Source organism: Sitophilus oryzae, unplaced genomic scaffold (assembly GCF_002938485.1).
Source record: "Sitophilus oryzae breed Bouriz unplaced genomic scaffold, Soryzae_2.0 scaffold_2014_pilon_pilon, whole genome shotgun sequence".
Classification (NCBI taxonomy): domain Eukaryota; kingdom Metazoa; phylum Arthropoda; class Insecta; order Coleoptera; family Curculionidae; genus Sitophilus; species Sitophilus oryzae.
In genome coordinates this window covers 367795-383887 of record NW_022146741.1, presented here as the reverse complement: position 1 = coordinate 383887, position 16093 = coordinate 367795, and the positions used below count along the sequence as shown (strand labels likewise).

Sequence of the window (16093 nt, the reverse complement as noted above, 5' to 3'; positions counted from 1 at the left end):
TATAGACTTTGAGAAGGCTTTTGACTTGATATATCCTAACGCAATACTAGAAGCCAAAACAAGGTATTGACACACCTCATATAGAAACTCTCGCCAATATATGCAAAGGAGCCAAAGCAAGAATAATGGTATATAAAACAACCCTAGAGTTCCCAAATGGCAAAGGAGTGCAGCAGGGCAATATCCCCAAAACGGTTTACAGCAACACTAGAAGAAATCTTCCGTCAACTGGCCTGGACCAACAAAGGATTAAAAATAGATGGAGAATATCTTAACCATCTAAGTTCCGCTGATGACATGGTCCTAATTGCCAATAGTCCTGAAGAACTACAAGTACAAATTAATGAACCAAATACAGCCAGGGATAAAGTGGATCTCAAAAGGAATTTAGCAAAAACTAAAGTAATGTACAACGAACTAGTAAATACATCATACATAGTAAATACATCATACGTACAGTCATGATCTATGCATGCGAAACCTCGACGCTTAAAACGGATATTATAAGGAAACTGCACGTTGAACAATGCTCAATGGAACGAAATATGCTGGGAATAACCAAGAGAGACCGTAAAAGAATAGAGTGGATACGACAAAAGACCCAGGTAATAGATGTTATCCACAGAATCAAATTCCTGTGGAACGACAAACAACAGATGGACCACAAAAATTACACCATGGTTCCAGCACCATGGTTCCTAGCACCATGGTTCCTAGCAATTAGGAGACCTAGAGGAAAACCGAACCTGAGATGGGACCATGATGTTAGGAAATTAGCAGGGATAACTTGAGACCGAATAGCCAACAATAGACAACGACGGGCCCAACTACAAAGAGAGTATCTAAATATATGAGGGAGGCTACACCATAATAGGAATTGGTTGAATAAGCTGAGAATGATAATAATTACACGCCAGTTAAATATATATAATATATCTTTCTTTTCTTCTGATGCTCTTTTTTCTCTAGTTTAATTATATTATCAGTGGCGTATATGGTATTGTTTTTATGTTTCTTCTGTTAGAGTGTAAATCCTGTGAAAAGTTAAGATAATTCATCGAACACTTCAAATATTTCCTCTAGATCAATAAATCAAACCGGTAATCATTCAAGAGCCAAAAATTGTGCATACACCTGAATCTTCAAATTACATTTTTACCTGATCTTATCCACGAGTTGGAGTTTAAACCTAAGATAGCAAATAACCGCAACTCATAAAACCGACTCTTGTACAAAATCTCAAGATTAACTACTTCCTGAAGATTAACCCGAACCTATAAAACTGATCCTTAAACCAAATTTTATACCGTCCGGTAAACCTCAAGCGGCGCGGCGGCTATACGGTAGCGACTTGCCTGCACGATATACTTTGCGCAAAATAGAAGGAACTCTGTGTGGTGTCCACACGATGCAAGTAAGATCGTACATTCATCATTATTTTTATTGAGGATTTGTGGTTCCGTTCGTGGAAATGTCAAATGAGGAATTTTTGTTTATTGTTAAAGAAAAAAAAAACAGAAAAATAAACGGTATAGATTGAAATGGGGTAAAAACTGACTTTTAAATAGATATAAATATTCGCATCTAAATTTGATATAAGAGTTAAGAACTGATCCATAACGAAGACGCATATAGCCAGTTACTACATTTCGTTACGCCTAAAATTGAGCGGCAGGACACTGTAATCTGTAATGCGTGAATCTATCTCTCCCCATGAAAGATTGTCTGCTACTCTAAGATACAGGAAGATCATAAAGAGTCACAAAATTCTAGCTTGAACTCGCTGATACCGTATGCAATGACTGCAGAAACTGGCTTGCACAAACTAAAATCTTTAGCAGCGCGACGTTTACCCAAGCCGCGCTATTTGGTTTGTGCGTGCTACCGTTTCACCGTCTACAGTGTCTACATACAGTACACACAGTTCCTGATACAAACAGGTTTGTGCAGGTAAGTTCGTGGTAAAGCTTGTACTTGTAGCCCGCCCTTTAAGATTAATATAAATGTTAACCTTTAGTTTAAAGTGTGTATTAATTTGCATTTTTTTTTTCTTTTAATCCAATTTTATATTTTTCGTTTAACTAATGATAGGTTTAGGAGAGACTGATATTGATGTAAGTGTATTAATTATTGTTTTTTTAATTTACTTCACAAAATACGGAATAAATTATTCTTCTCTAATCTTACTTTTATTCATAAGAAAGGAATTTTACTATCGATGAACACCGAAGATTAAAATAATATAATAATTGAACTGGTAGAAATATTTTAGAGCTCATGATATGAAGTGAAAAAATGATGAGTTACAAAAATAAGGTTAGAAGCTGGTTTTAACTTATAGATCCTCTTTGATTAGCTAAACAATTAAAAAATAAAAAATAAAGAGATTCTTTTGATATACCAAATTCTTTCTGATGTCTGTTTAAATAAAAAAAAATGAATAAATCAAACTACAATGAATGAGTTGCACAAATGGAATAACTTGTGGATATGTACATAAACAAAGTGCAATTTTCAAAATTCAGAACTAACAGCGCAACCTGAAAAAACGCATCAGAGTGTAATTTAATATCAATTTTAACTTCAGACCAAAACTTATCCACCAGTTGGAATAGAATAAACTTTAAATTGCAGTAGTTAAACCGAATATATAAAATTGTAAATTGTAATATATTGTTGCGGGCCGGTGTGGACTCGACCTAACCTCACAATATGGCCCGCCCTCGGATGACCTTAACATCGCATAGACACCGCAATGATTCATTCGTTCGAGAAGAATCGAGTCCCAATGGAATGGACGAGTACATACGAGAACATTCGAAAACCTTCTCTACGCACCTAACGATCTATGGACAATTCTAGAGTTCTTTACCTGCCGGTATAAAAGCCGGCGGCCGTGGCCTACAGGGGGCAGTTATAAATATACAGTTGACGCGCTAAAATTCAAAATAAATTCTTAGTTATAAATCGTTTGTAAATAGTTCTATAAGTCGTTTATCGTTATTAGTTTTGTTAATTAGTGTTAAATAAATAGTGTTTAAATAAATTGTGACTTTCTATCCACACGGAACCGACGAAAAACGTAACAATTGGTGTCAGGTGTGGGGTGTGTGATAGACTAGAAAAATAAAAAGACTAACGATGGCTCCAAAAAAATTGAAAGACCTGAAAGTGTCGGAATTAAAAAGCATACTGGAAGAGAGGGAATGCGAGACAGATGGAAAGAAAAGCATTTTGCAAGCCAGACTGAGAGATGTTTTGATTGAGGAAGGTGAGGATCCTGACACATTTTGCTTTGAGTTGGAAGGTGACCTTGACTCGTGCCTACAAAAATTAGAAGACAATTTGAATGACAAAATTACAGAAAATTCCGGGAATTGCAAGACAATTTAAACGGCAATTTGAATAATTTAGAAGATAAAATGATGAAAAATTCCCAGGATTTAATTAATATTTTAGAAGATAAGATCGCAGAAAATTCTAAAGACATACAGGCCAGCTTTAATAATAAAATACTTAATTTAGAAGAAAAGATAACAGAAAATTCCAGGGAATTAGAAGAGAAGATAACAGATACACAAGACAAAATAACAGAGATTGAGGAAGATGTAAATAGAAAAATCGAAATTTTAAGAGAAGAAATAGCGAAATCAAATTCACCAAAATGTCAAGAAACATCGGAGGGGCCGAAACTAGTCGAAAATAAGTATATCTCAAAGTCAGTTATTAAGCCTCCACAGTTTGACGGAAAAACCGCTTGGGCTAATTATTTTTGCCAGTTTGAGGCCGCTGCGAGAGCGAACGGATGGACAATCGCTGAAAAGGCTACCGCTTTGACTGTCGCACTGCGAGGAGATGCGACTGACATTCTGCAGACATTGTCATCATCGGAACAGGGAGATTATCAGCAATTGGTACGACATTTAGAAATGAGGTACGGCCAAGCTCATTTGGAACATGTCTATCATTCCCAGCTAAAAAATCGCATTCAAAAGTCAAATGAGTCTCTGCAGGAGTTTGAAGCCGACGTAGCCCGCCTCGTTCGCCTTGCGTACCCTGCTACGCCAGAGAATGTTATGGAGCGGTTGGCAGTACAGGCATTCTCCGACGGCTTACGTGATAACGAGACAAGACAAGCACTTCTCCTAGCCCACCCAACGCACTTGGTGGATGCTTTAGCACGTGCCCTAGAATTCGAGGCCGCGAAACAAAGTTCTCGGTCTTTAGGAAGAGTACGGGCCATCGACGAATGTTCCGACGAATCCGTGGAAGGGATTGTTCGGAAAGTAATGGACCAGTACATGGGCAAGAAGGGACTGATTCATTGCTGGAACTGCGGACAGGTAGGACACGTGCGAAGCCGTTGTAAGGAGAAGAACGAAGAACCGGCTTCGTCGAGGTCGGAAAACTACTAAGGGTCGAAATGAAGGGGCACACGTCGACCTGTACCCAACATGCCCCAACGAAAACTGCTCGAGTCGCCTCGCTACAACACAAATTCAACAGCATGTTTGTGGATGGTTTTGTTGATGGAGAGTTCCGGACTATGCTGTTGGATACAGGAGCGACGAAAACTATTATCAGACCGGACATTCTTAAAACATCGAAGAAGGTTAAAACAACACAATGGCGACTACGTACTGCTACGGGGGGCTCTGCTGCTGTCCATGGAGAAGTAAACCTTAATTTTGTTATTGGGAGCACCAGTTTTGAACATCCAGTGGTAGTAGCAGATATCGAAGATGAACTTATTCTCGGAATGGACATCATGGCCACTAGAGGTTTTGAACTAAACTTCAAACAGGGAATTTTGAAAATAAATGAAGAAGAAGTGGTTCTACATCGAAAATGTGAGGAGACGCTTCGCGTGGTGGTAGCAGAAGATGTTTCGATCCCTGAGCGCTGTGAGATATTTTTGGATGGTTGCCTGGAAGATAAAATGAATAATGGGAGTATTATTCTGTTGGAGCCAAGGAACCATGACAGCGAAATAGGACGGGGGATCGCTGTTGGAAAAGCCCTGCTACGAGCGAAGAAAACTGTACCGGCGAGAGTAATGAACACAAATTATTATTCTGTATCCTTGAAGAAGGGAACCCTTTTAGGGTACTGTTGTTCGGCTCCTCAGTCATTCGAAGCGTGGAAGCCTCCAAGTTTCGACTTCAAAAATTCCGGACAAAATGGTGAAGGAGTTAGTAAACGTTAAAGGATTATCTCCCGAAAATAGTAGAAAATTGAGAAACCTAATAATCAAGTATCAAGACGTGTTTGATAAAGGAGAAGCAGGAGATAGAGGTCGTACCAATTTAGTACAACATAAAATTGACACCGGAGATGCACGACCAATCAAACAAAATCCGAGAAGACTTCCGCTCGCCAAACGTGAAGAAGCTGACAAAATCCTTCGAGAAATGAAAGAAGAGGGTGTCATCGAACCATCTAACAGCCCGTGGACATCGCCGGTAGTACTAGTAAAGAAGAAAGACGGTACCACCAGGTTCTGTGTTGATTATCGGCAGCTCAATAATGTTACCAAGAAGGATAGCTATCCCCTGCCGAGGAAGACGATACTCTAGACACACTGGCGGGGTCAACGATATTCTCTACGTTAGATCTGAAGAGTGGATATTGGCAAGTCGACATGGCGCCGAAAGACAGAGAGAAGACAGCGTTCTCGGTGGGCTCCGGACTGTGGCAATTTACCGTCATGCCTTTTGGATTGTGCAACGCGCCAGCTACCTTTGAGAGACTAATGGAGTCTGTGTTAAAGGGACTATCCTGGACTACCTGTTTAGTGTACCTGGATGACATCATAGTGGTTGGGAAATCCTTTGACCATCATCTGAAGAATTTGGAAGAAGTTTTCAAGCGACTAGGGAGTTCTGGTTTGAAACTTAGCCCCAAGAAATGTCATCTGTGTCAAGAAAAGGTACACTACTTGGGCCATATAGTCTCCTCCCAAGGAGTTGCGGTAGATCCACAGAAGACCAAGACAGTGGAAGAGTGGCCGATACCTAAAGATAAACATGAACTACGAAGCTTTTTGGGACTATGCACATACTATCGACGCTATGTACAGGGTTTCGCCACCATCGCAAAACCATTGACCAGACTTACCGAAGGCGAGAGGCGTTTCTCTTGGGACTCAGATTCTGACGAGGCATTCCGAAAATTGAAGAAGGCCCTGACTAGTGCGCCCATACTTAGCTACCCTCTTGGCAACGGAAACTTTATATTGGATACCGACGCTAGCAATGTTGCGTTAGGCGCTGTTCTGTCTCAGATCCAGGATGGTCAAGAAAAAGTCATTGGTTATTTTAGTAAGACCTTGTCAAAACCGGAAAGGAACTACTGTGTAACCAGACGAGAATTACTAGCAGTAGTTAAAGCAGTGGAACACTTCTACAAGTATCTCTATGGAAGAAAGTTCTTGTTAAGAACAGACCATGCTGCTTTGAAATGGCTGTTGCAATTTAAGAATCCTGAAGGGCAGGTAGCTAGATGGATTGAACGATTACAAGAATTTGACTTCGACACAGAACATCGAGCTGGGGCAATCCATCGGAATGCCGACGCACTTTCCAGAAGACCTTGCGCTAAGGACTGTAAGCATTGTTCCCGAGCTGAAGAGAAAGAAGTGAAACTCCTAAGAACAACTGTGGTTAATGATAGTTGGCAACCCGAAGATCTTGCAAATGACCAAACCAGTGACCCAGAATTAGGTTTAGTAATTAACTGGAAAAACACAGGCCAAAGACCAACGTGGGAAGAAGTTTGCAGATATTCGCCGAACGTAAAGTCGTACTGGGCCCGTGGAATTCCTTGGTAATAGATAACGGACTACTTCGCCGTGTGATCGAGAGACCGGAGGGACAAGAAGAGAGAAGGCAGATCGTCATTCCAAAGAAGAGGGTCCCAGAAGTCTTGGAGGAAGTTCACAATGGAACCAGCGGAGGACATCTTGGTGTTACCAAGACACTTGGCAAGCTGCGTGAACGGTTCTACTGGGTGAACTGCAAAGAAGATGTGAGGGCCTGGTGTAAGAAATGTGACATTTGCGCAGCCATTAATGGGCCACAAAAGCGTGGTAAAGCCCCTATGCGCCAGTACAATGTTGGTAGTCCCTTCGAACGAATAGCGATCGACGTGGCTGGTCCTTTCCCGGAGACGAACGATGGCAACAAATACATTGTGGTAGTAATGGATTACTTCAGCAAATGGGTCGAGGCCTACGCGTTGCCAAATCAAGAAGCGTCCACGATTGCTGATGCCCTTGTTAAAGAATGGATCTGCAGGTTTGGTGTTCCCATGGAGCTTCATTCAGATCAGGGAAGAAACTTTGAGTCCAATCTGTTCCAAGGCGTCTGTGAAGTCCTGAACATCCGCAAGACCAGGACGACTGCTCTACATCCACAATCCGATGGGATGGTTGAACGCATGAACAGAACTATCAACCGTTATCTGGCCAAAGTAGTCTCTGACCACCAAAGAGACTGGGACAAATTTCTTCACCTGTTCCTGTTGGCCTACCGTTCATCCGTCCAAGAATCTACAGGGCAAACTCCAGCCAGCATCGTTATGGGACGGGAAGTGCGCCTACCCTGTGATCTGAAATTTGGTTGCCGACCGGGAGAAGAAGTCGCCGGAGAAGATTATGTCCACACACTACGTCAAAGGATGGACGACATTCATCAGAGAGTCCGCCTAAATATTCAAAGTGCTAGTGACCGAATGAAGGAACACTACGACATTCAAGCTGAGCATGGAGGATACCAACCAGGGAAGTTGGTGTGGCTATATAACCCGCAGAGACGTCGTGGGTTATCTCCGAAGCTACAATCCTCGTGGGAAGGGCCATACGAAGTCATGGATAGAATTAATGACGTCGTATACCGTATCAGAAAATTGCCAAAAGGAAAACCGAGGGTAGTCCATTTCAACCGTTTGAGCCCCTACCAAGGCGAAATAGAAGATCGTGCTGGGACCGTGAGAACCTGCAGCTTTGATCCCCCTGATTCGGAGATGTCCTTTGACGATTTCATGGCCCGATACAACAGCAGTGAGAAGGCTCGCTATGGTGTAACCAAAGAAGATCAACGAGACCTCTTTTCCGTGCCTCCTGATTATTCGCTCGCTCATTGTGTGGCTCGAGATTTGCGGATGTCCAGAGGAATCGCTGCGACGTTCAATGAGAAGTTTGGGCGTGTCGGAGAACTACGCCGACAGGATCCAGAGGTTGGAAGCGTCTTGAGGCTAACCGACAATGCACATGGTCAAGCAAGGCACATCTTCTACCTGGTCACCAAGGAATGGTCCCCGAGTAAGCCGACTTATCTCAATCTATGGAAGACCCTGATTGAACTGAGAGAAGCCCTGCTAAACAACAACATTGCACGATTAGCCATTCCGAAGCTGGCGTGTGGACTCGATGGTTTGAGTTGGCGTACAATCCGGAACATGATTGAAGTCTTGTTCAGATTTACGGGAATCGAGATCCTCGTTTGCTGCTACAACCCAAAGCTGAGATCGGGAGAGAAAACTGTAGACTGCTATTTCTACCAGACTTCGCAATGTACCAGGGGCCAGCTTTGCAAATACCTTCATTCACCGTATAATCTCGGGACGAGCATGTACCTAAGAAGGGGGGGCAGTGTTGCGGGCCGGTGTGGACTCGACCTAACCTCACAATATGGCCCGCCCTCGGATGACTTTAACATCGCATAGACACCGCAATGATTCATTCGTTCGAGAAGAATCGAGTCCCAATGGAATGGACGAGTACATACGAGAACATTCGAAAACCTTCTCTACGCACCTAACGATCTATGGACAATTCTAGAGTTCTTTACCTGCCGGTATAAAAGCCGGCGGCCGTGGCCTACAGGGGGCAGTTATAAATATACAGTTGACGCGCTAAAATTCAAAATAAATTCTTAGTTATAAATCGTTTGTAAATAGTTCTATAAGTCGTTTATCGTTATTAGTTTTGTTAATTAGTGTTAAATAAATAGTGTTTAAATAAATTGTGACTTTCTATCCACACGGAACCGACGAAAAACGTAACAATATAATAATTGTTTAAACATTTGCCCTATATTGTCAATAAAGTTAAGATATTAATGCTTATTCCTTTATAAACAAGAAAAATATCCAAATTGCTTGTTGTGGTATACTGCAGAAAATTAATTACTGCAGAAAATTTACCAAATATATGTGTTGTATTTTTAAAGTATACCGGGTGTGTCTCAAAAGTGGCTCATCCCATAACTTATTTATTTTTTCAGATAAAAAACGAGATTTGGTATGTTAGTATTTGACACAAATTAGGATTGAATGACGTATTTAATTGTTTTTGTTCACTTCCTTTTTCACCGGAAATGAGTAGAATGACATATCATATGTCGAATTTTAGCGTTTTTGTTTAAAAAAAATTGTATAATTGTATTATATTTCAATTTAGAGTGCCATGGCCGCGTTAAAAACACTAATTTTTAGTCAAGGAGCCTTAATAGATTTGATCGTCTAATGTTTTTCGTGTCTTGTCCTGGGCGGCTAAAAGATACCCAAATCGTATTTTTAATCATGTCTCAATTTTTTCAAATGGGACAAGGCTGGCTCATTAGCATATTTGGAAAAAGAATTTTTTACGAGTAATTTGATACCACACACTTTACACTTGGTCTTTCGTGCCAAATTGTTGTTATGAACCGCATGTTAAGCGGCCCATACATTATCAAACAAATTGCGCAATGAAGCAATGCACAACGTTGCGTTGCACAATTGATTCAGCGGTCCATACATTATCAAACAAGTTGCGCAAAGAAGCGATGCGCAACGTTCCGTTGCACAACTGTATCACCCATGCACTTAGTAAAATTTTGATCAACCTTTTAATTAAAAGTTGTGCATTGTTTGAGAAACAATCATGTCCTCAATTGTCATTGCGTCAGTTATTATCATATATAACCTAGATGATTTCAATGATACCAAAAAACGAAAAAGAAAACAAAGAATTTTGATGAAAGAACTAAAATATTGCACAACGAAGCGCAACACACACATACACTACACAACGCGCTGCGCAAACGCCTGTTGCTCAAAAGAATTCAAACATTCTTGAAACTTATCAAACAATTGCGCAACGCATCAAACGTTACCATACATTAGCAACTCGTTGCGCAACAGCCTGCGTTGCGCAGTTTGTATGATAATATGTGGGCCGCTTTACAATTTTAAATACACCATATTTGAAAATGTCAAAAGTTGACATATGATATGTTATTCTATTCAGTATCATTTTCTATCGAATAAAGTAAAAATATGCTGAGGGTGCCATTTAAAAATCAAAAGTTTTAGTCATTTCCGGTTAAACAGGAAGTGACAAAAAACAATTTAATACGTCAATTAATCCTAATTTATGTCATATACTAACGTACCAAATCTCGTTTTTATCTGAAAAAAATAACAAAGTTATAGGGGTGAGCCACTTTCGAGACGCACCCGGTATATAGAGACTGCTTGTAACATTTTTACAGAATTTAATGTATGCCACAACGTTGCCGTATACGTTGTAGTTTTATGTCCATGGAATCTTGGGACACCCTGTATAGTATAATTATTTAATGTGATTAACAAATTTTGACCTAAGTTTATGGCAAATTTATGGTATAGTTAATAGTTACTCTGATCAATCTCGGCAAAAGTGAATGTTTATAGAGATATGATAATTATACATTAATCAAGTAGGTAAGAAGTATGACAGTGAATTTTAATTTGTTTTCTTTTAGAGTACAAACAAGGTTGTGTGGTAAAAAGTAAATTTTTATATTATTTTTTTATCAAGAAAATAATGTTAATGGCATATTGTTTACCATACATAATAGTAATCATTTATTATTAATTTATGATTAAATGTGTACTTGCTTTGGTTATTTTGGTTAGGAACTGTGTTAAGTTGTCTGTATATGATCGTAAAATGACATATTATAGGATCGAAAAAAAAACAGGGTCTAGTTGGCTTCGAAATGAACATCTACGACATTCCCTATATAAATTTAAATATAAAATGATAGCGATCTTTATTTCATAGCCATCGCTGACGCCGTTTTTTTTTTTCGATTATATTGTAATTACAGAAAACAGATTCCTTTAATATTATACATTACTTTTCCAACTACCGGTTATATCAGACGTCTAAATGGAAAACCTGACAAATCAAACATATTTGAAAATTAAGTTTTATACACCATTTTATTCGTTATCCAAAGAGCTGTCAACTTTCATAATATCAACATTATCTATAAGATATTTAGCTGTGATATTTAGTATGAAAAATGTGTTTTAGGTCGTGTGACAATGTGACCTGATTAACTAAGTGAAGAACTTTTTTGTTCGGCTGAAAATTTTGATTTTGATTTTTAATCTTAGTTAAAAGCAAGGTGTATTATTCCCTGCCTACTGTTATTTATTTTCCAATAAAATTTCAAGAAAATGACAGAATCTATTTTATTTTGATTACATTCAACATCGTTTTAGTCAAAACCCGACATATCACAATCTTTACAAGCAAAACCCGGCATGTCCAAATTAAAATCTCAATTTACAAGAAAACACTCTCTGAATTGATGCATGATTTTTTCAAGAAATAATGCGCCGGATAAATTCAATGCTTTAGATTTATTATTCTTTTTAATATCCATAATATTTTAAATAATTTGTTGTGTTTTTTGTAAAATTTTTTTCAATGGACTTGTAGGATTTTGCATTTACACGCCTGATATCTTATTTTATTCTATCATTAGGCAACTGATATTATATAGTAATTGTTAGTGGCACATAGATAAGAAAAAATAAAAAAAAACTTTTAGTGTAATGAGTCTACTAACAGGTCATTGTAAGTTTAATACGCACTTATTGTATTGCATGTTGATTGGCAATTTGTTGCTTCAAAACAAATTGGAGCTAATTATATCATCGTGCATCAAAAAACATATACCGGGTGGAGCATCGGCGTTGGAAACAGGAAATCTCATGCAAATTTTGAACTCTCCAATTATTGGCTACCCTATTGATTTTACCGCAAAGTCGTATCTTTTTCATATATTTTTTTTAATTTTTAAACTTGAATAAACTTGAAAATAAGGTAGAGAGAAAATATATTTATTTTATCGAGATCTGCCAGCCCTGAAAATATTTGCACTTATTTAATACTCGCCCTGTATAATTATATTTCTTGTCTCTTTATATCGATTTGTTATAATTTCTATTGTCTTATAAAAATTTATTTATTTATTCAATGCTATATTTAAATATTTTTATGTTATAATGCTAATAAAAATGGTCATTATCAACAACAAAAGTATATAGAACGCCAACAATAACAAAATAATATAAATACTATCAGCCATTTTTCTACTACATTTTATTTTTTAAAATAAAATATTATATATTAATTCTAATTTTTATCTGTAGTTGAATTAGGTATATTTATTACTATTAATTTTAATTTTTTCAAACTTTTAGAAAACATTTTTCAAAAATTCTTCATGTTTCTTCATATTTTGATAAAAAAATATTTTTTTTTCGTGATTGCCTGTGATGAAGTGAAAAAGCATGACAAAAGACAAAACAATATTTTGTCATTTTTTGAAAGTAATCTATTAAAATCATTTATCATTCATCATCAATCAAAATCATTTTTTGCTGGCATGGACTTAAAATCACATTAAAAACATTTATTTCGGATTTTGGTAAATTATTATTATCTCAAATTTACTTCCAAATCCGTAGAGAGGGGCAGCTCTTTTGGGCGACAAGATGATAGACTTTTTCTGAAAATTGTATACCTCCAAATTTGGCACATTAAAAGTAAATTAGATGTATTTTAAAAATCCTATTCACGTTTATTTCCAAATTGGCATCAGGGTTGTCCTGGAGTTTAAATGAGGGTAAAAAGGGGATGAAGTCCATTTGAAAAATATTTATAATCATGTATTCGGCCTACATTCGGCCTACATTTGGTACATTAAAAGTATCTTATAATTGTTTTAAGAAACCTGTCTCAAATTTACTTCTAAATCATTTTTTACTATCAACATATTCTGATCTTTTCTGAAAAGTGTACACCTCTAAATTTCGTATATTGAAAGTATCTTAATAAATCTGTACCAAATTTACTTTCAAGTGCATACGAGGGTAGTTCTAGAAATGAATACCAGTGAAAGAAATGGAAATAGTACAAAACATAACAGTTATTAACAAATCCGGACCAACATTTCGTTAAATATATAAATAATCGTTTAATTAAAAGTTATATAAAAATTTACTTACATCTATGAAATCGTACAACACTTTCTAGCTTCCTATTCATCATATCTCTTCTGCAGAATCTCACAATAACGCAAAGCAGGAAAATCATTGAAATAAAAAAGGGCAACAGGTAGAGGACCTCCATTTTTTAGCGCCGATGTCGCCATTGGTGAACACACGAGTGACATGAGGAAATTATACGAGTTTTTCGATAGTACAATCGCATCTTGCCATAACAAAACTCAGTTTTATAACGATAAGATAACGGTCCTGCGACTATTTGAATAATAAAAAAGTAATGTTCAAGCATATTTGCTAAAAGATAAAGATGCCGTAAAATACCCAACATAACATTCGACGAAACAATCTGTATTGTCGCGGTACAGAGAAGTAATAAAAAGCAATTTCAAATCATCGTATAAAATAAAAATTGGCGGCGGGAGGCACGTATAGCCGCCCATACTAAAATATGTTAATAAAAAGTTGGTAATAGTCAAGAGCCAATTTGTCAAAATACATAGTTCGCTTGCAATTTCATGAGGCAATGTTGTGAGATACCTTAAAATTTTCATCTAGAATACGACTTTTTTTTGGTACCAGCCCTGCATCCATGTCAGAGCGGAGAAATACCCCCCTCCCCTAGTTAGGCGAGGTCCAATTTTTGAAAAGTTGTTATAAACGTAAAATATTCATATTGGTGTCGTTTTCGTATAACTTCAGGCCGGTAAATTTAAATGTTAGATCAATTTTTAAAAAAAAACCCTGGATGAGAACGTACACTGCTCGTCTTTTGAAGTGGGTATTTCGATTTCTTGCACAAAACAAAATACCACTCAAAATAAAACACTAAATCACCACAATACCCCAAAACACTTTTACTTTTACACTGGACGCGTGTTTCGCCAACCATGTTAGCATCATCAGCAGATAATTATCAACTGCTGACATTTTGGTACAAAATAATTATATTCAACATTGCTAGTAATATTTTGTAATTTACACATTAAAAATTACATAATATGACAAATTAAGTTGGATAATTGTTATTTGGAACCAAATTGTCAGTGGTGTTATATTTTATGCAATAGATCCAAATAGAAGGTTAAATATGTTTGTTTTTTAGACACTTTTAATACTAAAAAGGAATGTTTTTTTAATTTACTTGAAGGTATGATTGTATTGTTGAATATCAACTTGTTTTTGCTTTTTAAGGTTTAGTGTTACGTATTCAGGATTTTCTTCATATAAATCAAAAAGTTTGACTGTTACTAAAAACTAAACTGTAATAATATATCTTTTTTTTAAATCTTGATATGTATGTTTCACGGGTTAAGCAAGTTAACACCCCTAGGAAGCCAGTTATCAAGATAAAGAATTGTTTGATTTTTGGTAGTAGTAAAACTTTTGATAATCATTATTTTTTTATTTCAGATAGTAAAGTGAAATTTATTAGAAGTAAAAAAAAACGAGTGTAGTGATTGAAAGTGACATTAATAAATTAACAATTTAAATATAGTGCATTCAAGAAAAATGGATCCAGATAGTGAAGGGCAGAATGCAGTTGAAACTTCTTAACATCCTCGAGTCTGTTGCCTCTGCTCCAATACAGATGTTAAGGATATTGTGAAAAAACCTTCTAAAGCTACCTATGAGAAAATTGTTAATGCTTTGCTGAAAATTAAAGGCTATGATCCTCAAAAGAATGTGCCAATATTAAAGGACAAACATTTAGTTCTTACTGCAGAAGGATTAGAAACTAATCATAGAACATGGCATCTTAAATGTTATAAGTTTGTAACAAGAAAATACTATTTGGAGAGAATAGAAAAGAACTTTAAGGACTCATCTGGCGTTTCTACTGAATTAGGGCAGGAAAGAGTAAATGAAGACGTTAAAGAAGTTGGACTAGAAGCAGGACCGTCACAATTACCTTTCACAAGAAGCAAAAGTGGTTCGTACAAAAAAAACTCGTGTATTTTTTGTGATAAGGAATCCAATATATACGAAACAAACTTCGTCATGTGTCATATGACGCCACGGGCGCGTTATTACAAAAAGCAACTGAAATTATGAAGAACCAACAACTAATTATAAGACTAGCCGAATGTATCAGCCCTGGTGATGCCTAAACAAAAATGTTGAGCAAATAATGTTACAAACGTTCTAAGAAAACGTAGAGAGGCCAATGCTAACTTTGACCAGGAAAATAATACAAAAATCTTAGGTTCTTCCACTGAATTTCTCAGTTTCGTTCGTGAATATCTGAGGAAAAAATGTGTTCCATTGAATATTTGCATGAAATATATCTTGACATATGCCGGTCAAATGATATCGATATTGATAATGTAAAAGTGTTCTCGAGAAGAGAACTTTTAAAACTCTTTTTGCTTGAAGAAGTTCCGGAAATTGTTTTCTCGGCACCAAACGGGAAAAATGATTTTGAACGTGTTTCACTTGCTTACCGAGTATCTCTCTAAAAAACTAGTGGAAAAAAACTTCCATTCAAGTCACAGTAGTTTGTTCATATAGATCAGAGATTATTACTAACAAAAAAAATCAGGACATGTCATTTTTAGAAAGCAGCCACGAAGAGGTAGATACAAAAATGTTATTTCATGAAATACAAGCGTCTGGTAAGGGGACAAGTAAAATAAGAATTTTTTCTCCTGATACGGATGTCTTAGTATTAGCTATAAGGCGATTTTCTCTTTTAGCAAATGATTCAGCTTTTGTACAAACAGGTTCTAAAATCCGCGAGTTTCCATTGCAGGCCATCTACAGTAAA

The 16093-nt window shown here is 37.0% G+C and overlaps 1 protein-coding gene across 9 annotated transcripts in view; it reads right to left on the bottom strand.

Annotated features, from left to right (window-relative positions):
• LOC115884078 overlaps positions 1-16093 on the bottom strand; it is a 97024-nt gene that overhangs the window by 44028 nt on the left and 36903 nt on the right. The window contains exon 1 of one of the 9 annotated variants that reach the window (XM_030902549.1): positions 13330-13498. The exons of the other annotated variants lie outside the window; for them this stretch is intronic. Within the exon in view, the coding sequence (XP_030758409.1) occupies positions 13330-13453 (124 nt within the window). The 5' untranslated portion in view covers positions 13454-13498. Of the gene's footprint in view, positions 1-13329; positions 13499-16093 lie in introns of those variants that run through there. 9 annotated transcript variants of the gene reach the window in all.